The sequence below is a fragment of the Oncorhynchus mykiss genome, chromosome 21 (assembly GCF_013265735.2).
Source record: "Oncorhynchus mykiss isolate Arlee chromosome 21, USDA_OmykA_1.1, whole genome shotgun sequence".
NCBI lineage: Eukaryota > Metazoa > Chordata > Actinopteri > Salmoniformes > Salmonidae > Oncorhynchus > Oncorhynchus mykiss.
In genome coordinates, this window is record NC_048585.1 from 51,336,713 (window position 1) to 51,362,256 (window position 25,544).

At 41.4% G+C, this 25,544-nt stretch overlaps 2 protein-coding genes across 9 annotated transcripts; one reads left to right on the forward strand and one right to left on the reverse strand.

Annotated features, from left to right (window-relative positions):
- Nucleotides 1-5,849: 5,849 nt before the first annotated feature.
- Nucleotides 5,850-14,113, reverse strand: LOC110500688 (UDP-glucuronosyltransferase 2B15). Of its 4 annotated transcripts, XR_005038632.1 has the most exons (7): nt 11,929-12,998; nt 11,320-11,468; nt 11,076-11,207; nt 10,762-10,849; nt 10,441-10,660; nt 9,712-10,342; nt 5,850-6,195 (listed from the first exon to the last, which is right to left on the reverse strand). XR_005038632.1 is itself a non-coding variant. In XM_021578191.2 (6 exons), the coding sequence occupies exons 1-6, from the start codon at nt 14,021-14,023 to the stop codon at nt 10,060-10,062; spliced, it is 915 nt and encodes a 304-aa protein (XP_021433866.1). In that variant the 5' UTR covers nt 14,024-14,113; the 3' UTR covers nt 9,554-10,059. The 4 variants fall into 4 exon arrangements, 3 of the variants coding, with proteins under 3 accessions (XP_021433866.1, XP_021433867.1, XP_021433865.1); XM_021578191.2 differs by lacking the exons at nt 5,850-6,195; nt 11,929-12,998 and adding an exon at nt 13,981-14,113 and having other exon boundaries at nt 9,554-10,342; XM_021578192.2 differs by lacking the exons at nt 5,850-6,195; nt 11,929-12,998 and adding an exon at nt 13,974-14,075 and having other exon boundaries at nt 9,554-10,342.
- A 487-nt stretch (nt 14,114-14,600) lies between these two features.
- Nucleotides 14,601-24,822, forward strand: LOC110500687 (protein ALP1-like). Of its 5 annotated transcripts, none has more exons than XM_021578189.2 (5): nt 14,601-14,739; nt 15,782-15,867; nt 21,373-21,481; nt 21,621-21,736; nt 22,209-24,821. In XM_021578189.2, the coding sequence occupies exons 1-5, from the start codon at nt 14,727-14,729 to the stop codon at nt 23,340-23,342; spliced, it is 1,458 nt and encodes a 485-aa protein (XP_021433864.2). In that variant the 5' UTR covers nt 14,601-14,726; the 3' UTR covers nt 23,343-24,821. The 5 variants fall into 5 exon arrangements, with proteins under 5 accessions (XP_021433864.2, XP_021433862.2, XP_021433863.2 ...); XM_021578187.2 differs by lacking the exon at nt 14,601-14,739 and adding an exon at nt 15,233-15,601 and having other exon boundaries at nt 22,209-24,820; XM_021578188.2 differs by lacking the exon at nt 14,601-14,739 and adding an exon at nt 15,235-15,677.
- Nucleotides 24,823-25,544: the final 722 nt, after the last annotated feature.

Sequence of the window (25,544 nt, forward strand, 5' to 3'; positions counted from 1 at the left end):
TTAGCAGTTACGGTTGTACTACACCACCAAGCAATACAGTTAGCTGTTGCACAACACCACCAAGCAATACAGTTAGCTGTTGCTGTTGTACTACACCACCAAGCAATACAGTTAGCTGTTACTGTTGTACTACACCACAAGTAATACAGTTAGATGTTACTGTTGTACTACACCACCAAGCAATACAGCTAGCTGTTGCTGTTGTACTACACCACCAAGCAATACAGCTAGCTGTTGCTGTTGTACTACACCACCAAGTAATACAGTTAGCCGTTACTGTTGTACTACACCACCAAGCAATACAGTTAGCTGTTGCTGTTGTACTACACCACCAAGTAATACAGTTAGCTGTTACTGTTGTGTTTGTTGTACTACACCACCAAGCAATACAGCTAGCTGTTGCTGTTGTACTACACCACCAAGTAATACAGTTAGCCGTTACTGTTGTACTACACCACCAAGCAATACAGTTAGCTGTTACTGTTGTGTTTGTTGTACTACACCACCAAGCAATACAGTTAGCTGTTACTGTTGTTGTACTACACCACCAAGCAATACAGTTAGCTGTTACTGTTGTACTACACGACCAAACAATACAGTTAGCTGTTACTGTTGTACTACATCACCAAGTAATACAGTTAGCTGGTACTGTTGTTGCACTACACCACCAAGTAATACAGTTAGCTGTTACTGTTGTACTACACCACCAAGTATTACAGTTAGCTGTTACTGTTGTTGCACTACACCACCAAGTAATACAGTTAGCTGTTACTGTTGTTGTACTACACCACCAAGCAATACAGTTAGCTGTTACTGTTATACTACACCACCAAGCAATACAGTTAGATGTTACTGTTGCTGTACTACACCACCAAGCAATACAGTTAGCTGTTACTGTTGCACTACACCACCAAGTAATACAGTTAGCTGTTACTGTTGTACTACACCAAAAAGGAATACAGTTAGCTGTTACTGTTGTACTACACCACCAAGTAATACAGTTAGCTGTTACTGTTGTACTACACCACCAAGTAATACAGTTAGCTGTTACTGTTGTACTACACCACCAAGTAATACAGTTAGCTGTTGCTGTTGTACTACACCACCAAGCAATACAGCTAGCTGTTGCTGTTGTACTACACCACCAAGTAATACAGTTAGCCGTTACTGTTGTACTACACCACCAAGCAATACAGTTAGCTGTTGCTGTTGTACTACACCACCAAGTAATACAGTTAGCTGTTACTGTTGTGTTTGTTGTACTACACCACCAAGCAATACAGCTAGCTGTTGCTGTTGTACTACACCACCAAGTAATACAGTTAGCCGTTACTGTTGTACTACACCACCAAGCAATACAGTTAGCTGTTACTGTTGTGTTTGTTGTACTACACCACCAAGCAATACAGTTAGCTGTTACTGTTGTTGTACTACACCACCAAGCAATACAGTTAGCTGTTACTGTTGTACTACACGACCAAACAATACAGTTAGCTGTTACTGTTGTACTACATCACCAAGTAATACAGTTAGCTGGTACTGTTGTTGCACTACACCACCAAGTAATACAGTTAGCTGTTACTGTTGTACTACACCACCAAGTATTACAGTTAGCTGTTACTGTTGTTGCACTACACCACCAAGTAATACAGTTAGCTGTTACTGTTGTTGTACTACACCACCAAGCAATACAGTTAGCTGTTACTGTTATACTACACCACCAAGCAATACAGTTAGATGTTACTGTTGCTGTACTACACCACCAAGCAATACAGTTAGCTGTTACTGTTGCACTACACCACCAAGTAATACAGTTAGCTGTTACTGTTGTACTACACCACCAAGGAATACAGTTAGCTGTTACTGTTGTACTACACCACCAAGTAATACAGTTAGCTGTTACTGTTGTACTACACCACCAAGTAATACAGTTAGCTGTTACTGTTGTACCACACCACCAAGTAATACAGTTAGCTGTTACACTTGTGTGTGTGTGTGTGGGGGGGGGGGGGGGGGGGGGGGCATACTAAATCAACATATGCATGGCTTTTCACCCTTAAACCTAATCATAATTATACATTGTTTTTCACTAAATGCAGTTATTTGGTTAAAACTGGGAAAGGATAGGGTTATTAGGAGGTAGTTAGTGAAAGGATAGGGTTATTAGGAGGTAGTTAGTGAAAGGATAGGGTTATTAGGAGGTAGTTAGTGAAATAATAGGGTTATTAGGAGTACGTTCGTGAAAGGATATGGTTATTAGGAGTACGTTCGTGAAATAATAGGGTTATTAGGAGTACGTTCGTGAAAGGATAGGGTTATTAGGAGGTAGTTAGTGAAAGGATAGGGTTATTAGGAGGTAGTTAGTGAAAGGATAGGGTTATTAGGAGGTAGTTAGTGAAAGGATAGGGTTATTAGGAGGTAGTTAGTGAAAGGATATGGTTATTAGGAGGTAGTTAGTGAAAGGATATGGTTATTAAGAGGTAGTTAGTGAAAGGATGGGGTTATTAGGAGGTAGTTAGTGAAAGGATAGGGTTATTAGGAGGTAGTTAGTGAAAGGATATGGTTATTAGGAGGTAGTTAGTGAAAGGATAGGGTTATTACGAGGTAGTGAAAGGTTTTGTTTGAGGTCGGAAGTGATTTCCAAGACCAATGTCCATTTCCGAGAACATGTAACTTTTTGAAACCCCTCTTAAGAGTGACACACAGTGGCACAAGAAGGTACTGCAAGATTATATCCCTGTAACGTAAAACCGTTGAACTCTTCTCCAGTTAACTCTGTGGAATCCAGGTTGTCTGGTTATTAAAGGAGCTTTCCAGTAATACGCTGACGGGAAAAATGTTAATCAGGGCATTTGACTTGTACTGCAGGAGTAGAACAGTGCTGATCTGGAAGTGGTCTCAACTGCCAATCACTAAAGCAATTTACAGATTTATTTTTAGGTGCACTAAAGAAGTAATCTCATATTTTGCAAAAACTTGGGGATGTCAAACAGAGCAAGATGTCGGGACACTGTGACGTAAAACCAATCAGACTAAATATTTTGACTCCTTCGTCTGGTGATAGCTTTCCCGTTGCAGGGCATTTGATTTTATTTAACTAGGCAAGTCAGTTAAGAACAAATTCTTATTTTCAATGACAGCCTAGGAACAGTGGGTTAACTGCCTGTTCAGGGGCAGAACGACAGATTTGTACCTTGTCAGCTCGGGGGTTTGAACTTGCAACCTTCCAGTTACTAGTCCAACGCTCTAACCACTAGGCTACCTTGGCATGAGAGGACTACTCTTGTCAGCATCATCGTACCCTTCCTGGAAGCGGAGTGTGTCCTCAGATGACCATACAGGAATGCTGCCAAGACAGCAGCGTAAAGACACCCCAACACACTTAGCCACTGCTCTCTCAGCCAACAGTCAAGGTCTCAGTAGAACTGGTAAACAACCATCAGTCGACACTGACGTCTGTTTGACCATAGATAGAGAGGTAGTGATGGATCACATCGATCAGTTGCGATCTCATTATCAGTTGAGAAAAATCATGCCATGATCTCTTGTTCTGTAAGAGAACATTCCGTATTGAAAAGTTGGTCTCGGATGGCCTATGAGCTCATCAATACTTTGTCCTGGTTTTCTCTGTCACTGACACTTCCTCTTTCCCCCTCTTGTCTTTTTATCAGTCTCTTGCTTTATTTTCACTGGTTTTCTGTGTTTCCCCTTGCACTTTCCCTCTCTCTCATCTACAAACAGTTACATTTGACATTTGAGCAATTTAGCAGACACTCTTATCCAGAGTGACTTAAAGTTAGACATAAACAAGCAACAAATACTCCTAGGAATCAATAGCCACTGCATATGTACACTAAATTACCAAACGTATGTGGACACCTCCTTGTGGAACATCTCATTCCAAAATCCTGGGCATGAATATGGAGTTGGTCCCCCCTTTGCTGCTATAACAGACTCCACTCTTCTGGGAAGGTTTTCCATGAGATGTTGGAACATTGCTGCGGGGACTTTCTTCCATTCAGCCACAAGAGCATAAGTGGGGTTGGGCAATGATGTTGGGCAATTACGCCTGGCTCGCAGTCCAATTCATCACAAAGGTGTTCACTGGGGTTGAGGTCAGGGCTCTGTGCAGGCCAGTCAAGTTATTCCACACCGATCTCAACAAACCATTTCTATATGGACCTCGCTTTGTGCACGGGGGCAATGTCATGCTGAAATAAGAAAGGGCCTTCCCCAAACTGTTTTCACAATGTTGGAAGCACAGAATTGTCTAGAATGTCATTGTATGCTGTAGCCTTAAGATTTCCCTTCAGTGGAACTGTTGGACTGCCAGATGGTGAAGTGTGATTAATCCCTCCAGAGAACACGTTTCCACTGCTCCAGAGTCCCAATGGCGTTGAGCTTTACACCACTCCAGCCAATGCTTGGTGATCTTGTGTGCGGCTGCTTGGCCATGGGAGGCTTGTGTGCGGCTGCTCGGCCATGGAAACCCATTTCATGAAGCTCTCAGTTAACAGTTCTTTGCTGAAGTTGCTTTCAGTGGCAGTTTGGAATTTGGTAGTTAGTGTTGCAAACGAGGACAGACTATTTTTACGCACTACACACTTCAGCACTCGGTGGTCCCGTTCTGAAAGTTTGTGTGCCCTACCACACAAACTAGACGTTTCCCCTTCACAATAACAGCGGTTACAGTTGACCGGGGCAGCTCTAGCAGTGCAGAAATGTGAAGAACTGACTGGTTGGAAAGGTGGCATCCTATAACGGTGCCAAGTTGAAAGTCACTGAGCTCTTCAGCAAGGCCATTCATTCTACTGCCAATGTTTGTCTATGGAGATTGCATGGCAGTGTGCTCGATTTTATACTTTTGTATGTATAGTGTATTTGCCCTATGGTCTCTTTGAAGCACAGAAGGTTGGTGCCATCTTAATTGGGGAGGATGGGCTCGTGGTAATGGCTGGAGTGAAATGCTGGAATGGTATCAAATACATTAAACACACGGTTTCCATGTGTTTGATTCCATTCCATTTGCTCCATTCCAGCCATTATTATGAGCCGTCCTCCCCTTAGCAGCCTCCACTGCTTTGAAGGTAGGATTCTGGCGGGCTCACGTAGCTCTGGCTCACTTCAAGTCAGGCGTCAGAGTGTTACGGTAGATCACTAGCCCCACCACTACTACCACAGGGTTAGTTCAGAGTGAGTGGAATGGATCAACTACTGTGTGGTTCTGGATACTGGTAGGGTGGCTCGTTGAAGATGATGTCAGGTGGACTGCTGCTGGGTTTATGTCTCACTTTTCTGGGATTGGAAGCTGAGGGACAAGGGAACGAATGCGGAAAGGTACGTAAAAATTCTCTCACAACTGAAAATGTACAGGTTTCAAATGAGGTCCAAGGTGTTTTTCTCATGATATTCCTTTTCTAGGTTCATTATCATTGGATTTGGGAAAATATACAATATTGGTTGTAGTGTTGCCTTTACTGTAATCTCTTGTGGGCAGACTATATAAACGAAACATCTGACCAAATTACGCATGATTTTACTTCTGGGCTAACTGAGATTACCTTTACTGTAATACAGAGAAACTGAATGGCGCAGTGAAAGAGACTTTGCTCAGTAGTCTGTGGGTGTCACGTTTGTCGTAACGATGAGACCAAGGCGCAGCGTGATAAGTGTACATAACTCAAAAAAACACACATACCATCCTCGTCACACCCTGATCTAACCAAAATAATAAAGAAAACCAAGATAACTAAGGTCAGGGCGTGACAGTACCCCCCCCAAAGGTGTGGACTCCCGGCCGCAAACCTAAACCTATATGGGAGGGTCTGGGTGGGCATCTAACCTCTGTGGCGTCTCTGGTTCTGGACGCCGCCCCCCTTCTTTAGCCTGAGTCCGTCTTGTAGCACTGATCCGTGGATCATCGTTGGAGGCTCTGGACTGCAGATCCTCGCCGTAGGCCCCGGGCTGGGGACCCTCGTTGCGTGTTTTCGCCGTTCCTCCCGTGCTATCTCCACCTGCCTCTATGGTAGGCGATCCTCTCCTGCCAGTATTTCCTCCCACGTCCAGGATCCTTTACCGTCCAGTATTTCGTCCCATGTTCATGCTTTCTGCTCCATCAAACGCTGCTCCTCCTTTTCACGCTGCTTGGACCTTTTATGGTGGGTTGTTCTGTCACGTTCGTCGTAACGATGAGACCTAGGCGCAGCGTGATAAGTGTACATAACTCCTTTAATAAAAGAGAGAACACTGAACAAAACTATACAAAACAACTAAATGAACCGTGAAGCTACGTACCGTGCCTTGCGAAAGTATTCGGCCCCCTTGAACTTTGCAACCTTTTGCCACATTTCAGGCTTCAAACATAAAGATATAAAACTGTATTTTTTTGTGAAGAATCAACAACAAGTGGGACACAATCATGAAGTGGAACGACATTTATTGGATATTTCAAACTTTTTTAACATGTCAAAAACTGAAAAATTGGGCGTGCAAAATTATTCAGCCCCCTTAAGTTAATACTTTGTAGCGCCACCTTTTGCTGCGATTACAGCTGTAAGTCGCTTGGGGTATATCTCTATCAGTTTTGCACATCGAGAGACTGAAATTTTTTCCCATTCCTCCTTACAAAACAGCTCGAGCTCAGTGAGGTTGGATGGAGAGCATTTGTGAACAGCAGTTTTCAGATTCTCGATTGGATTCAGGTCTGGACTTTGACTTGGCCATTCTAACACCTGGATATGTTTATTTTTGAACCATTCCATTGTAGATTTTGCTTTATGTTTTGGATCATTGTCTTGTTGGAGGACAAATCTCCGTCCCAGTCTCAGGTCTTTTGCAGACTCCATCAGGTTTTCTTCCAGAATGGTCCTGTATTTGGCTCCATCCATCTTCCCATCAATTTTAACCATCTTCCCTGTCCCTGCTGAAGAAAAGCAGGCCCAAACCATGGTGCTGCCACCACCATGTTTGACAGTGGGGATGGTGTGTTCAGGGTGATGAGCAGTGTTGCTTTTACGCCAAGCATAACGTTTTGCATTGTTGCCAAAAAGTTCAATTTTGGTTTCATCTGACCAGAGCACCTTCTTCCACATGTTTGGTGTGTCTCCCAGGTGGCTTGTGGCAAACTTTAAACAACACTTTTTATGGATATCTTTAAGAAATGGCTTTCTTCTTGCCACTCTTCCATAAAGGCCAGATTTGTGCAATATACGACTGATTGTTGTCCTATGGACAGAGTCTCCCACCTCAGCTGTAGATCTCTGCAGTTCATCCAGAGTGATCATGGGCCTCTTGGCTGCATCTCTGATCAGTCTTCTCCTTGTATGAGCTGAAAGTTTAGAGGGACGGCCAGGTCTTGGTAGATTTGCAGTGGTCTGATACTCCTTCCATTTCAATATTATCCTCCTTGGGATGTTTAAAGCTTGGGAAATCTTTTTGTATTCAAATCCGGCTTTAAACTTCTTCACAACAGTATCTCGGGCCTGCCTGGTGTGTTCCTTGTTCTTCATGATGCTCTCTGCGCTTTTAACGGACCTCTGAGACTATCACAGTGCAGGTGCATTTATACGAAGACTTGATTACACACAGGTGGATTGTATTTATCATCATTAGTCATTTAGGTCAACATTGGATCATTCAGAGATCCTCACTGAACTTCTGGAGAGAGTTTGCTGCACTGAAAGTAAAGGGGCTGAATAATTTTGCACGCCCAATTTTTCATTTTTTGATTTGTTAAAAAAGTTTGAAATATCCAATAAATGTCGTTCCACTTCATGATTGTGTCCCAATTGTTGTTGATTCTTCACAAAAAAATACAGTTTTATATCTTTATGTTTGAGGCCTGAAATGTGGCAAAAGGTTGCAAAGTTCAAGGGGGCCGAATACTTTTGCAAGGCACTGTATATGACTAGTGCAAACAGGCAACTAAACATAGAATATAACCCACAAAACCAAAATGGAAAATGGCAACCTAAATAGGATCCCCAATCAGAGACAACGATAAACAGCTGTCTCTGATTGGGAACCAATTCAGGCCACCATAGGCCTACATACCTAGACATACCAAAACCCCATAGATATACAAAAATCCATAGACAAGAAAAAACACACATACCACCTTTGTCACACCCTGACCTAACCAAAATAATAAAGAAAACAAAGATAACTAAGGTCAGGGCGTGACAGTGGGCGGAAAGAGCGTGTCAGGTCACCCTTACTCTACTCCACTGGTTTGAACTCACCCATATTTAGCTCTATAAATGTATAATTATGACTGGTACATAAGAGAATGCCATATGTTCATTTGACTTTGCCATACATTTGGCATGATGTTAAATATATGCACAAGTAAAGAGTGTGGGTGTTCTGTGTATATTGAGACTTAGGGATGTGCCACTGGGAAAAAACTGGTTGAATCACCGTTGTTTCTATGTCATTTAAGGTATTTTTTTATCAATGTGATGACCTGAACGTGGAAAACTGATTGGATTTGCAAAAGGTCATCACCATAAGGGCATGTGTAAACCATAAACTAAAAGCACAGCTATCATGCTTGTAAACCAATCACAGTGTTCCAAAACCATATGAATAGATGGCTCTTCATAAAAAAATGTTTTGTTGTTACATTTAAAAATGACGTTATTTTCTTAGTAGGTAACATCAGAGGTCGTCAGCCTGTGAGAGAAGTCGGAGCTCAGGGTGTCACGACTTCTACCGAAGTTGTTCCCTCTCCTTGTTCGGGCGGTGTTCGGTGGTCGATGTCACCGGCTTTCTAGCTGCCACCGATCCATGTTTCATTTTTCCTTTTGTTTTGTCTGTTTACACACCTGGTTCCCATCTCATAATTATGTTACTTATTTAACCCTCTGGTTTCCCTTTCTGTTTTGTCTGTTTTACACACCTGGTTCCCATCTCATAATTATGTTCCTTATTCAACCCTCTGGTTTCCCTTTCTGTTTTGTCCTTGTTTTGTAACGGGACTTTTGTTCCGTTCTTGGATTGAGTAAATACAGTGTTTTTTTACTCTTACCTGTGTCCTGCGCCGGACTCCTTCGCTCTTCTAGATAGACTCTGACACAGGGATGATAGACGAGTTTCACCACTGTTAATGCTGCATCCATAACCAAGTGGGAAGGTGGTATTTTTACTGAGAAAAATCCACTTGAATGCCCCTCCAACTCCTAATTACTAGTGGGAAACTCGACTATCATCCCTCAGCTCCGACTTCTCCCACATGCTGACCTCTGACGTCACCTACTAAGGCAGGGGTCAAAGTCATTCCACGAAGAGCCTAGTGTCTGCGGGTTTTTGGTTTTTCATTTCAATTAAGACCTAGACAACCAGGTGAGGGGAGTTCTTTACTAATTAGTGACCTTAATTCATCAATCAAGTACAAGAGAGGAGTGAAAACCTGCAGACACTCGGCCCTCGGTGGAATTGACACGTGTACTAAGTAAATTCCCTCCATAACAGCATTTTTGGCAGTTAAATGTAACAACAAACCATTATTTATAAAGAACAATCTATTCATATGGATTTGGAACACTACGATTGGTTTACAAGTATGATAGCTGTGCTTTTGGTTTATAGTTGACACAGTTTGTAGGCTATTAGCCAATCAGTGTTTCTCAACAAGTTCAAAGCATGTGAATGCATTCAAATAGTATTTAAGACTTCACAGACGTGCACATGATTCTTTCACTGCAATAATACCTGACATTAACATTATTCCAGGTGGTCACTCTTATCTTCTGTCTTCGGTTCTCCCTGTTGCACACAACAAGCTTTGATTACCTGTCGCAACGGGATTTATGGCAGATTTTAGACGACATCATCAACCCTGTTACAGTCAACTCGGCTATACTTGATTTGGCAATTAATAATTAGTATTTTTTTCATTTAACCTTGATGGGCAAAACATTTTTTCAATTAAAGTTCAACATGCATATTTGTGACAGAATGTTAAAATGAGGTGAAATAAAACATTTGTTTTTCACGAAGTTACACTACCCAACAAGGTACTAATTTGGTGGAATGACCCTTTCACATTATTTAAAGGGGTCACTCTGTCTTCTGTCTCGATTTAGTTTTCTTGCAGCACTTGCGGAAGCAGAAAATGCATGTTTTAATGGATACAACTATGACAAGTGCCACTATGGTGAGCAGAGCAGCTGCCACATCTAGAGAGTGGTACTGGTACCAGCTCAGGTTATGGGCCTCCACCCTCAAGTGCTTAGCCCCTTTGTTACGCATCACAAACTCGATCCAGAACACAGCTGTATCCAAGGGTTTCATTGGTTGGTCGTGGTGGATTCTTGACAGCCTCATCATGCTTGCTTTATACCTGGTGAAAGGGGAATAGAGACAGTTATTTCACTGCACATTTTCAACAGTTGCCCAAAAGGTTGGCGTGAGGAAACCAGTTGTGTATTTGTGACTTACGATGGATCATTGATCACACTGTTGAGGCCATCCACAAGGTCTTTGGATGTCATCTTGTTGAAGTCCACCATTACAGCAGCTCCCTTGTTTTTCATGTGGATGATATTGTCTGGCTGGTCAGCGAACAAGGGGATGCCCACCATTGGGACTCCATGGTAAATGGATTCATATAGTCCGTTAGTCCCACCGTGGGTGACAAAGGCTTTGGTCTTTGGATGACCTTTTTGATACAGCACAACGAGAGGAAGCAGGGTTGTTGAACACTGTTGTACGCAAGGAATGTTTATATGTTTATGACTGTTATCAAGAAAGACATATCACCAAGTAAATCATTTTGTGGAATCCATTCATAAACTCTTGTGTTGGGGGCGAGAGTCTCTGGTTTCTCCCCACTGTATCTCCACAGCACCTATGGTGAGAAAACAGGAATATGAATGAGAACCTGCAATGAAACGGTACTTATAACAAGAAGCTATGTTTTTTTGAAGGCTCCCTGATGGCCAAATGCAAAGTGTAAGCTAGCTGGTTTGAATCGTACAAATGGATCCAATATCGGGATCAAGGAGACGATGACACCTCTACTTATAACAATGTTACAAAGCTTTTTTTTTTTTTTTTTAAAGCAACAGACTAACCTTCTGTGGTATTTGTCCCAATGCAGTGGCTATGGTGTTTCCCCTCTCTTTAGTGAGGTTCTTGATCATGGATCCCAGGGAAAACACCACGATTCCATCATCTCCTGAACTCTGCACAAAGTCCTCCATGGCCTGAAATTCAACACAATCTGTTTCCTTATGGTTCAATGTTATCAGCCCAATAGACTGTAGATAATAGATCATCTTGTAAGACAGTCGATACGTTTGTGTTGAAAAGCCTTACTTTTGAAAGGAGTTTTGCAGGTTTGCAGTGAAGGCCTCCCACAAATTTAAAGTTGGGAAGGAAAGGTCGAGGATACTCAAAGTCCCAGTAGGTCCGTATCAACCAGATATCTGCCTTCCCCAAGATCTCGCATAAAGTCGTAGGTCTGCCTGATAAATGTCGAGATGCATTATGAATTAGACGCAGTACTGCTGAATAAGTGGTCCACAAAAGCTATACAAGCTAATCAGTAATTATATTGTTACAACTTTTACAGCGGATTCTCTCTCTCAGAATGTTACAGTTATTGTACTAGAAAAGCCATTGTGCATATGAATCATTCGATAACAAACATGTTGCAGATTTGCACACAGAACAGCTTCAGTAGAGTGTAGACCTAGCCCTATATATAACATCAATGGGGAAAGCACTGCTTCAATCAGAGCTCTGTCAAAGGAGTACCTAACTTGATTTAGCTTATCCACTTAATCAAATATATACACAAATAAACCAAGTCATGATATTACATTCCTCTTGTAGATATTCCAATCTTTCTAAAAACCAAAACCTGAGATTGAGCTTGTGGTGCAAGGACCCTTCCAACTTTTTGACAAATTCTGATCAACTTACCCTTGATGCCACTGTAGTACTTATCAATGGTCTGTAGGCAGTGTATAGAGAAAAAGCTAGAATGTATCATGTACGTAACAAAATTGTGAACCCGCTCAAAAAAACTCATTTGGTCTGTGTACGTCAAAGGGGGGGCAGGAACAAAAGAGGGGGGCGCTGGTATCTGCCCGCAGTGCCTCTCCATAGTCATGCCAAATGTAAACCTCAGCGAGATAATGAAAGGCACGTTAAGAGCATCTGCCATTAAGTCACTGCATGGCATCATTGGATCAGAAAGGACTGCGTCAAACTCCCACTGTCTCAGTGTGTCCATAAGCTCTTTGTTGTGGAACATGGCATCACACATGTTGAGATGTAGAGCTGTCATACTTCCCAACACTTCCCGGATCTTCAGGCCCACCTGCAACATTGAGGCGTTCTGAGCCTCGTATATCCAGAAGTTTAGGAAGTCCTCCTGGAGAGACTCCAAATCATGTCTCTCAAAAGGAACATTATACACCTTGAAGCTGAAACCCTCTGGTTTGGTATAGTTGACTGAAGGTGAGGCAGAGCAAACCAGCACTGTGACACTATGGTTTCGCTCCACTAGTTCTTCCAGGATCACACGCATGTTGAGCCAGTGACTGAACTCCCCAGGAAAGACCAGCACATTACCACTGTGTGTGCCCTGACACCCACAGAGAATGAGGAGGGCCATGGACATCAACAACCTCCCAGACACCATTGTAGCGGAGTAGATAGAGACAGAGAGGACCTCTATGCGTTCAACAACGACATACAGGTTTTGACTAGAATTGTGTAAGATCAACCTGACTATAAAAGAGTTATGTGTTCTCCTCTGCAGTCTCAAAGTCTATAGGTTATGTCAGAGATAACCATGGTACACATTTGCACACTGCACAGCTGTGTAAAATCTGCCACTGCCAATTTACCTTGGACTTCAGAACCTGAACCCTCTTTCTTCAATGAGGCAAAAGTGCATGTCTAAAACGACGTATACTCGTTCACCTTTCGGTTTTTGTAACTTTTTCCAGAGTAGTATAAAAGAACAGGGTTTCAAGTTTACAATGGGGTATTAGAATCAAAATTTGATGAACCTTGATTTGCTTACTTCTGACCGCAAGAGCTGTCAGCCCAAAGTAGTTTTAGGAAGGCACCTGTGCGACCAGTTTCTATCCGGTAGATGGCAGTGTTCCTTTCTCTATGGTGGCAATGCTTATATGTTGATTTCTTTCCTTGACAGGCATGCTAAGGAAAGAAGCTAGCAGCAGAACGTTCAAAGGACTTAGCATGTTCATACGTGTCATTGTATAAAAATACAATTATGGCGAATTGTGACTATTTAACAACTCAGCTAACATCTGTCTTGAACCCACTTTTGAAAATTGTGGTCCTGGAACGACTGGGAATTGTAGAGGATGGCGCATTTTAAACTTCGGCTGGAGGTGTCCAAGATTACATTTGAGAACGAACAGTGGTGTAAAGTACTTAAGTAAAAATACTTTAAATAACTACTTAAGTAGTTTTTTGTGGTATCTTGTAACAATATGTGGTATCTTTTTTACTTTTTACTCCATACATTTTCCCTGACACCTAAAAGTACTCATTACATTTCGAATGCTTAGCAGGACAGGAAAATGGTCCAATTCACGCACTCATCAAGAGAACATCAAGAGACTCCCAAAACATAAATGCTTGGTTTGTAAATGATGTCAATGTTGGAGTGTCCCCCTGGCTATCGATAAATAAATAAAAAACAAAAATTGTGCCATCTTGGTTTGCTTAATATAAGTAATTTGAAATTATTTATACTTTTACTTTTGATACTAAAGTATATTTTTGCAATTACATTCACTTTTGATACTTACATATATTTAAATACTTTTAGACTTTTACTCAAGTAGTATTTTACTGGGTGACTTCCACTTGAGTTATTTTCTATTAAGGCATCTTTACTTTTACTCAAGTATGATAATTGGGTACTTTTTCCACCACTGACAACAAAGCACTGAAACTGTTGAATGAATCTAACAAAAATAAATTACAAATTACTGTCGACAGCGGGGATCGACAATGTTCCATTTGTCGTCGTCATGTCGGATTTCCAGCTCCTGGTAAAGGTAGCTAGCTTGCTCTCGAAAACCTTTCTTCTTATCGATAGGGTTTACAGCGGTTAGCTCCGCCCATGGTTGGCTGCGCGTGAACTACAATTATGATGCGATGTTTCAACGTTTAGAAACATAAATCATCCCTTGCGAAACGGTTTTCGAAATGTATGTTGTTATGGATATGTGTACGGTTCGTTCAATCACTATCTGAACTTAAACAACTAAGACGGATAATCATTTGAACAGTGCAGACGAGAACCTCACTCCCAATTTGTTTTTTTCCTTCCGTCAAGACCAGTATGTATATTTGTATGTAGAGAGTGCCAATCGAAACAGCATGGGAAAGAGAACACTGAAATTGCTTATTTCTTTAAGTCTCGACGTAGCCTCGAGACAGTGGAAAGTTTTGCTGGAGAAACTGAGGAAGAAGGGGAATTTCCAACACCAACATCACAAATAAGGGATCCGGGTGACTCAAAGTGAAAATGAAACCCAAACCGGGGTGGTGCGAATAGTTTCCAATAGAAATTAATTTTCATTTGGCAGGATTTGCAGAGGCGCTTGGGAAGATGCCTTTTGTAGACCTGAGGCCAGAGATCAAAATCAAGAGCATCATTATGGCGAGAAGTGGTTCGGACAGAGCTGGGGTTGCCCAGCATTCAAATACTGGAATCTGGAAAATGAGTCAAAATGGCAATGCAATGTGGGTGTAGAGTCATTGTTTTTATTTGACATGCTACCTCAGTGATGATTCATGTCGCAACCATAGATGTGTGGTACTGTGATACCAACGTACTGTTCGTAGAGGACTGTCAGATTTATTAAAATGTTATTTTCTTTCTGTTCATTTTCTATTGAATAATGTTATTTGACTCATTAATTAAATACATCTTAACAGATAAAATAAGCTTATTGACATGTTTTAAATGTGTTTTTAAAAAACATTTATACTGGTATTCTAAATATACTGTAATTGATTAATATTGAGATTACAGTGGGAAGGCACATTTTAAGATAGAAAGACAGTTTGTAGCCTATGAAGTTAATATAATATTGTTTGACCAGTGACCTCATTGTTGCTTGCTTTATAGTTGTGCAAGTACATTTTAAATGCATTTTAAAATCTTAATCTCAAATTGAAATGATAAAATTCTAAATTCCTTTTGGTACTTGCACCACACCATACTTACTGCATGACCAACTCGTCAATAGCTCCTCCCCAAATAGGAAGTCGTGCACAAGCATTGTTTACAATTTGCCAGGCAAAGGTAGAAGACAACGTGAATACGTGTAGGTTTTGATGACAATTCATCACATTATTGTTGTTTTCTAAAAAAAAAAGTTTAAGATTTATTAGCAAATGACAATGGAGAATGCTGGCCACTTTCAAAGTCAGCTAACCTCCCTCATGAACGCGGTAGTGACGGCAGCGGTCGTGGAAATAGTCCGACTGGTAGAGGACAGCGCCGTGGTCCTTCGCCAACAGTTGTCCAAAAGTAAACTGGAGAACGAAGCATTAAAAGTCGAAAACGAGTCGAATAAAAAGAAGCTGCAAATTTTGGAAGGCAAGTCGATGGCGGCAAAGCAACGTTCTGTCGCTCGTCATGAAGCTGATGGCAGGAAATGTAACTCGTGTGGATGGTTGGAAACTAAGTTGATTGCATTTGCTTTGTTACACGATTTATTTTTTGGCAAATAATCAAACATGTATTTTATGGTTTCTTTTGTTTATGGTAATTGTATAGATGAACTTGTCCACACAAAAGACGATGGAAAGGGAGAGAAGACAGGTGCAGGGCTGCAATCTCAGGATCCGGCTGGCCAATCCCAGGTTTGTATACGGGCATTTCCATGTAAAAGGCCCATGAGTACTAATTATTAGTTCATAGGAGTACATTACATTTGGTGTCAAATGAAAGCTAAGAGGCTAAATGAAGGCATATATAAATGTTTCAACCATTTTCCATCCTAAAAATTAGCAATAAGCAAAGACTGATTTCTGGTCAAACATGGAAAATGGATCTTACTACTACTACTACTACTACTAGAGGTCGACCGATTATGATTTTTCAACGCCGAAACTGACTATTGGAAGACCCCAAAAAGCTGATTAATCGTCGATTTTTTTATATCTATATTTGTAAAAAATGACAATTACAACAATACTGAATGAACACTTATTTTAACTTAATATAATACATCAATAAAATCTATTTAGTCTCAAATAAATAAAGAAACATGTTCAATTTGGTTTAAATAATGCAAAAACAAAGTGTTGGAGAAGAAAGGAAAAGTGCAATATGTGCCATGTAAGAAAGCTAATGTTTAATTTCCTTGCTCAGAACATGTGAAAGCTGGTGGTTCCTTTTAACATGAGTCTTCAATATTCCCAGGTAAAAAGTTTTAGGTTGTAGTTATTATAGGACTATTTCTCTCTATACCATTTGTATTTCATATACCTTTGACTATTGCATGTTCTAATAGGTACTTTAGTACTGCCAGCCTAATCTCGGGAGTTGATAGTCTTGAAGTCATAAACAGCGCAATGCTTGAAGCACAGCGAAGAGCTGCTGGCAAATGCAGGAAAGTGCTGTTTGAATGAATGCTTACGAGCCTGTTGCTGCCTACCACCGCTCAGTCAGCCTGCTCTATCAAATCATAGACTTAATTATAATATAATAACACACAGAAATACGAGCCGTAGGTCATTAAATGGTCAAATCCGGAAACTATCATTTCGAAAACAAGATGTTTATTCTTTCAGTGAAATACGGAACCGTTTTGTATTTTATCCAACTTATGGCATCCATAAGTCTAAATATTGCTGTTACATTGCACAACCTTCAATGTCATGTCATAATTATGAATAATTCTGGCAAATTAATTACGGTCTTTGTTTGGAAGAAATGGTCTTCAGACAGTTCGCAACGAGCAAGGCGGCCCAAACTGCTGCATATACCCTGACTCTGCTTGCACAGAACGCAAGAGAATTGACACAATTTCCCTAGTTAAAAGAGGCAATATTACCTAAATATGCAGGTTTAAAAATGTATACTTGTGTATTGATTTTAAGAAAGTTCATTGATGTTTATGGTTAGGTACACATTGTAAAGAAACGGCAGTAACGACAGTGCTTTTTTCACGAATGCGCTTGTTAAATCACCTGTTTGGCGAAGTAGGCTGTGATTCAATGATAAATTAACAGGCACCGCATCGATTATATGCAACGCAGGACAAGCTAGATAAACTAGTAATATCATCAACCATGTGTAGTTAAGATTGATTGTTTTTTCTAAGATAAGTTTAATGTTAGCTAGCACCTTACCTTGGCTCCTTGCTGCACTTGCATAACAGGTGGTCAGCCTGCCATGCAGTCTCCTCATGGAGTGCAGTGTAATCAGCCATGATCGGTGTCCAAAAATACAGATTATGTTAACTTGAAATCGGCCATAATTAATCGGCAAATCCGATTTATCGGTCAACCTCCTACTACTACTATTACTACTACTACTAATACTACTACTAATAATAATACAAAGAGAATCACAAAGATGCTGTGAAAACAAACAAAACCAATGTAGAGATCTGGCACATCTTGGGCAATCGTCTTCCACAGCTTCAGATGATAAGGTGCTGTTCAGCTGGGCAGTAGTTTAAGTGGAACAAGTGGAGTGGATGTTTTCTTAAACGACATCTAGCAGAAAATGTCTTACAAGGTATTTGAAATGCATCAAAACACAATGTTACCACTACCAACTAATATCAACATTTAAATGTAGTTTTGCAGAAATCATTAGCCTGTAAGTTTAAGAAATATATTGTTATATTTTTACCAAAACACCACATATCTTTAAGTGGGAAGATTATGAAAGTTTACAGAAGTAACAATTAAAGGTAGAGCTACCAATTAGTTGTAGTTTACTGATCATTTGGTTTATGATTTATTTAGTGATTAAAACGTGTCACTCTGTTTCCAAATCGGTAACAGAATGACCAAAAAATTATTTGCAAAATGACTGCAACTGAATTGGCTACAATAGGAAATCATAGTAGACACAAACCACAGTTGTGTCTCCTGCTACTGTCCTGCCTTCCACTGGTATAACTGTTATGTTCAGCTCATAGTGTCTCCTGCTACTGTCTTCCCTTCCACTGGTATAACTGTTATGTTCAGCTCATAGTGTCTCCTGCTACTGTCCTGCCTTCCACTGGTATAACTGTTATGTTCAGCTCATAGTGTCTCCTGCTACTGTCTTGCCTTCCACTGGTATAACTGTTATGTTCAGCTCATAGTGTCTCCTGCTACTGTCTTCCCTTCCACTGGTATAACTGTTATGTTCAGCTCATAGTGTCTCCTGCTACTGTCCTGCCTTCCACTGGTATAACTGTTATGTTCAGCTCATAGTGTCTCCTGCTACTGTCCTCCCTTCCACTGGTATAACTGTTATGTTCAGCTCATAGTGTCTCCTGCTACTGTCCTCCCTTCCACTGGTATAACTGTTATGTTCAGCTCATAGTGTCTCCTGCTACTGTCTTCCCTTCCACTGGTATAACTGTTATGTTCAGCTCATAGTGTCTCCTGCTACTGTCTTCCCTTCCACCAGCCTACTGTTATGTTCAGCTCATAGTGTCTCCTGCTACTGTCCTCCCTTCCACTGGTATAACTGTTATGTTCAGCTCATAGTGTCTCCTGCTACTGTCTTCCCTTCCACCAGCCTACTGTTATGTTCAGCTCATAGTGTCTCCTGCTACTGTCTTCCCTTCCACTGGTATAACTGTTATGTTCAGCTCAGTGTCTCCTGCTACTGTCCTGCCTTCCACTGGTATAACTGTTATGTTCAGCTCATAGTGTCTCCTGCTACTGTCCTGCCTTCCACTGGTATAACTGTTATGTTCAGCTCATAGTGTCTCCTGCTACTGTCCTGCCTTCCACTGGTATAACTGTTATGTTCAGCTCATAGTGTCTCCTGCTACTGTCTTCCCTTCCACTGGTATAACTGTTATGTTCAGCTCATAGTGTCTCCTGCTACTGTCCTGCCTTCCACTGGTATAACTGTTATGTTCAGCTCATAGTGTCTCCTGCTACTGTCCTGCCTTCCACTGGTATAACTGTTATGTTCAGCTCATAGTGTCTCCTGCTACTGTCTTCCCTTCCACTGGTATAACTGTTATGTTCAGCTCATAGTGTCTCCTGCTACTGTCTTCCCTTCCACTGGTATAACTGTTATGTTCAGCTCATAGTGTCTCCTGCTACTGTCTTCCCTTCCACTGGTATAACTGTTATGTTCAGCTCATAGTGTCTCCTGCTACTGTCCTGCCTTCCACTGGTAAAACTGTTATGTTCAGCTCATAGTGTCTCCTGCTACTGTCTTCCCTTCCACTGGTATAACTGTTATGTTCAGCTCATAGTGTCTCCTGCTACTGTCTTCCCTTCCACTGGTATAACTGTTATGTTCAGCTCATAGTGTCTCCTGCTACTGTCCTGCCTTCCACTGGTATAACTGTTATGTTCAGCTCATAGTGTCTCCTGCTACTGTCTTCCCTTCCACTGGTATAACTGTTATGTTCAGCTCATAGTGTCTCCTGTTACTGTCTTCCCTTCCACTGGTATAACTGTTATGTTCAGCTCATAGTGTCTCCTGCTACTGTCTTCCCTTCCACCAGCCTACTGTTATGTTCAGCTCATAGTGTCTCCTGCTACTGTCTTCCCTTCCACTGGTATAACTGTTATGTTCAGCTCATAGTGTCTCCTGCTACTGTCTTCCCTTCCACCAGCCTACTGTTATGTTCAGCTCATAGTGTCTCCTGCTACTGTCTTCCCTTCCACTGGTATAACTGTTATGTTCAGCTCATAGTGTCTCCTGCTACTGTCTTCCCTTCCACTGGTATAACTGTTATGTTCAGCTCATAGTGTCTCCTGCAACTGTCTTCCCTTCCACTGGTATAACTGTTATGTTCAGCTCATAACTTTATTTATTTATTTTTCTGTCCAGTGGGGTTCACAGCAAGAGTGTGAAAACAGTCTGGACAACCCCCTCACTCTCCCTGTCTCTCTTCTGTCTCTCTCCAATTAATGTCACTTCTCTTGGCTCTTACTGACGCCTACCCATGAGTCCCCTCTCTTTCTATTTACTGTAACCAGCCACCTCACCCACTGAGCACCAGGTTTCCATGGACGTTGAAAAGTAGTTGAAATTTGGTCAATCCACATCTGAACCAATCATAGACATCTCTTTCACAAGTTTGGACAACCGTAGGGAAAAGTAGAGGGTAGCTCAGTACAGTCGGAGAACTCCTGTAAAATATTGTACATATTTAGTTGATTTAAGTGTTGTTTTTTAAATTGTAACATCTTTTTGTGTGTTTGATAACTCATTGAATTTCTAGCGAATATGTTTAGTGTCCTTGACCAATGGAATGGCAGATTGATTTGTTTGCTTTGCTTAGCTGCCTGACTACTGTTTGCATTACAGAGATGCATTCAGCACCGCTTCTAGTTAAACCCAGCCAAAGTGAGTGGACTACAGTGTGGAGATGGCTGAGGGCTCCCTTGTAGTGAGGGTGGCTTTATACACTGGACTGACGTGAGGTGAGTTTTTAGCGCCGTATCGGCAGCAGAAGAAGCGTCACCCAAGTGGATGTTACACATCACTAGTGGAGGAGTTGTCCTGTGGCTACCGAGGGCTGGGGACTGAGAACAACGTCAGGACCGGCTAGCTAACTCTGCCATCATCTAACCTGTCCCTCCCTAGTACCATCTAACTCGGCTGCCAGATGAATGGAGGCCTTCACCAAGAGCAGGCACCATCTGAAGCTGTCAAGAATTCACTCTCATATTTTTTCTTAATTTTTTTTACTGCAGTTTTGTGTTCTTGTACCGATTTGTACTGTGATGTCCAAACTTGTGAAACATAGACGTCCATGATTGGTACAGATTTGGTCAAGCCCGGACCAACCAAATGTGGTAGCCAGTATGTGGAATAATACTCAAAATGATATTATATTTTTGTACCATGAAGAGAATGACATTCGTAATTATACATTTCTGTGTAGCACAAATCAGAGACCCATGATGTCATTCTGTCACTATAATTGTGTTATAGGGTGTTAATCCACTTAATTTACTGTAGTTCAATAACTAAAATCGTTTTTTTTATTTTTTTATTTGAAGGTGTCATTCTTTCTGCAGACATCATTCTGTCTTAATTCAAAGTTAGATATTTAAGAGTTTTTGGAAAATTTAGTAACATAAAAAAACAGATTTTACCTGCATTCTGTTACCAAACTTTACATCTGCACTGCACTTCCTGTAAATTAATTTTTGTAACATTTTCAGTGGAAATTGTTAAAAGTTGTTACCATGGAGAAGGATGGAATGAAAGTACTTCGCATCAAGAAGGAAATAAATGATGACACAGAACATGACACACCATCTCCAGTGACAGGTGAGTGTGACAGTTTGACGTATCACAGTTCTATGTTTGAGAATAGTGCATAACCTTTTGCCCAGACTGTACATATGAAGCTTTTTGAAGTGACTTTCACAAGTTGTATTTACTGTAATGGCACCTGTGTCTGTTTCAGATGAGCAGCTGTGTCCCAAAGAGGACATGGTGTTTTATAAGGAGTGGAGCCAAAGCCTGTGGCGAGACGACAGAACAGAGGAAGAAACTCCAGGATCATCAATGACCCAGCATCAGGTCAGTCCACTTTCCATCAGAGTTTTTTAAAATGTTTAAATCTTAGTTCAGGCCTATGTGATACAAACACACATGCTGTTGAGATGGTTGGTTGTGAGATACACAAATCTATTGAGCCATGTTTTGGTCATAAAAAAAAACTAATCAGAGACATGACAAAAGATGGGAAAGGGAAGTAAAATACAACAGTCAAATAATCAAACCCAAACAATGGAAAAGTTCTTCAAGAAGTGAACCTGTCCCAGTCATCGAAGTGTCTCCAAAGGTCCAGCAGCATCTGGAAATGAACAACTAACTCAATCCCCTAAAAAGACAACAAAGACCGACACATAAAAAAAACTAAAAAAACACTCATGAAGCTTTTTGAATGTACAGAAGTGGCGTGTTGTATCGACATAGGCCTCTGACTACCAGGCAGGCTACAAAGTCCCTCTACGTGTTTACTTACATACAGTTGGTCGTCTTCTTACAGAACGGAGGGCTACTTCAGTGCAGTAAGCTGAATCCCTCCACTCCCATCCTCAAAGTCTTCTGTGATCCTGAACGAGACACGTATCCCGACTACCGATTGAAGAGGGAATCTCTGAATTATCTGTTCTCCTTGGCCCTGACTGGTCAAGACAGACAGACGGCAACATTCAAGATCCTCGTCTTTATTTACTGGTTGGCCCACGGGACCTCCTATAAAACTGTCTCGGAGACTTTCGGAATCCCTCTGTCCAATGCTACCAGCATCGTCCGCGACGTTGCGGACAAACTGGTCAAGCTCTCTCTGAAGATTGTAAACAAGCCCTCTTCAGGCGAGCTGGCTCTCACGGTGCAAGGGTTCGGCAGACTGGCCCGTCACCCGGTGTTTGAGAAGGCTGTGGGGGCCATAGGTGGGTGCCACGTCAGGGTCAAGATCCCCGGTGTACCGCAACCCCAACAGCGTCCAGGTGACCAGCCCCTCCCTGAGAAGGCCCTCCCCACCATCAACTTCCAAGGGGTCTGCGACCACACGGGCAGCTTCATCGACGTCTTTGCGGGGCTGCCTGGGTCTATGACCGACGTGAGGATCCTGAGGCACAGTCCCCTTTACAAATGTGCCCTCTACCCTCCACCTGGATGCTTCCTCCTAGGCGACGGCGGGTACCCTTGCCTACAGACGCCTGTGTGCATCATCACACCCTATTCAAAGTCTGACCAGAACCCGGTGCACGTCCAGTTCAACCAGCACCACGCCATGGCTCTCTCCTCCATCGAGAGGACCTTCGGCATCATGAAGAAGCGCTGGCACATGATCTTCCTGCAGCCTCTTGAGCTCCACCCAAGCTTCATCCCCAAAGTGCTGGCGGTGTGCACCGTGCTGCATAACATCTGCCTCAGGTCGGGAGACTTGCTGGAGCCAGTGAAGATTGAGGATGGAAGCAAGGTGACAGAGGCTCTGAAGGAGTGGCTAGCGTCCAATGAGACCAGCGGAGAGGTGTTGAGGGACAGTTTGGCTCAACAGATCTCTACAATGAAATGCATGGCCACTGTGAAAGATGAGCGAGGTACATCTGCACCAGCAAACATGACAGCAGTGCAAAAAGAACACGCTTACAACATAGTGGTGATGGAACATTGATTTGGTGATCACAATTGATGGGTCGAATAAGTCACCATCAGTCACCGATTACACCACTGGCTAGCTGTGATACTTCATGTGCCCTTAAGTGGTGGTGGAACTGTTACTACTGACATTTTTGACTTTTTCACTAAAACAATTAAGCATAGTCATATGCCAGTGTTTCTTTACCATGTCAAAAATCATCCACTTTATTTCAAATATGATTTCCTTTATACTGTACACAGTATAGTGAAACACGATTTGGATTATGTTTTTGTGGGTGGGGTAAATGAGTGGGTCAGGTATTCAAATATGATTTCCTTTATACTGTACACAGTATAGTGAAACACGATTTGGATTATGTTTTTGTGAGTGGTGTAAATGAGTGGGGCAGGTATTCGAACTTGTTGCTGTCTTTTTGATCAATTCAGTGATTATTACAAGTGTGATCTACTCAAACGAGTTATACTGTATACTCCATATGATTGATAGGGGGCGCTACCACCTTGCCCCCATCTTGGCACTCCCCTATTTAGCATAAAAATTAAGTGAGAAAATATATGAACATTTTCCTTAAAGTACATTTATTTTTAGAGTACTAATGTTACCGTCCCCACTACAACAACAAAAATACTTAAATACATGTAATTTTGTCCTTAACATTTAAACTACTGTAGAATCCCTTTCATTCCTATGGAGGACTGCTCCTACTAGGGAGTGCCATATGGCTGACTGGTGGCTTCAAAGCCTCTCAATGACCAATACATGGCATCAGTAGTCCTTGGTTTATATACATCGTTTCTACTTGTTACGTTTTCTTTTTCGGTTGAGTTGAAAATAAAGCAATATATCTACCTCCAAATCCTTTGTAATGCGAATGGATTAATTATTTTCTTGTGCCTTAGCCTTTCTGCCCTATAATACTATGGTTTATTCAAATGTGTGTGTGTGTGAGAAGGTTTTCCTGAATTTTCAATGCAGTAGTTTCGGCTTAGAAAAACTGAAAGGTTATGTTACTTCCCAAAGGTACCACCAGGAGGCACTGAATGAATTAGTGTTATTACTGTATGGATACTCAAAGCATCCCCTATAAGCAGGCGGGTTTAAATCTGTCTTCGGGGACCCGCAGCCGTTTCATGTATTTGAACTATTCCATAGCTAGCTCACCTGCTTCATCTAGTCACCTAAGCATCAAGCCCTTGAATAGGGGAGTTGGGTCAAGACTACAACAAAATTGTGAAGCATCTGGGTGGGGTCCCCAAGGAGAGGTTTGAAAACCACTACCCTATAGTCTTTGATAAAAGCATTCTTCATTGTGCCACCTAAAGGGACATTTTTACCTTAGAGAAAAATACGACATGGTAGGTTCATGGTGCCAGGCTAATTTCAACCACCAATGCACTCCGTGATAAAACAGACCAAAGCACTCTTCCATCCTCAAGGCATATATTATTTTGGCAACTGATTTCAATGTTTCATTGATTCTCATTTATTATTTGGTCTTTTCACAGAGAAGGAAAAGGAGAGTTGTAAATGATGCAGATTGGATTAAAGAGGAGGATGATTGGATTAAAGAGGATGAGGACATCCTAGAGCAAACCCATGGAAGTGCAAGTGTTCTTCGAGTAACCATATTTAGGTTTGTGAAGTGGATATGTTCAGTGCTCACTTAATAGCACTCAATGAATAGTCAAAACCAACTGATTCAGTTATTTTACAATTGAAACATGGTGTTTTAAAATCGACAAATCATTCTTCTCCATGTTTTTTGCAGATTGATACTTCAGTCAATCCACTCAGTGATTTGTCAGATTTGAACAGACGCTTTCCTCATTTTGCAGCCAAGAGAATTACATGGCTAGGATAACAGAGTTTGAGAGGCAGATTATGGTCTGTTAAGGACAAACAACAGGATTGTTGGGGGATACCAATGCCAACAGTGGTGGAAAAAGTACCCAATTGTCATACTTGAGTAAAAGTAAAGATACACTTTTACTTAAGTCATTTTCTATTAAGTTAAGTCGCCCAATAAAATACAACTTGAGTAAAAGTCTAAAAGTATTAGGTTTTAAATATACTTGTAAAGGCAAAAATATACTTAAGTATCAAAAGTAAAAGTACAAGTATAAATAATTTCACATTTTTTATATTAAGCAAACCACAATATTTGTATTTTATTTTAAATTTACGGATAGCCAGGGGCACACGCCAACACTGACA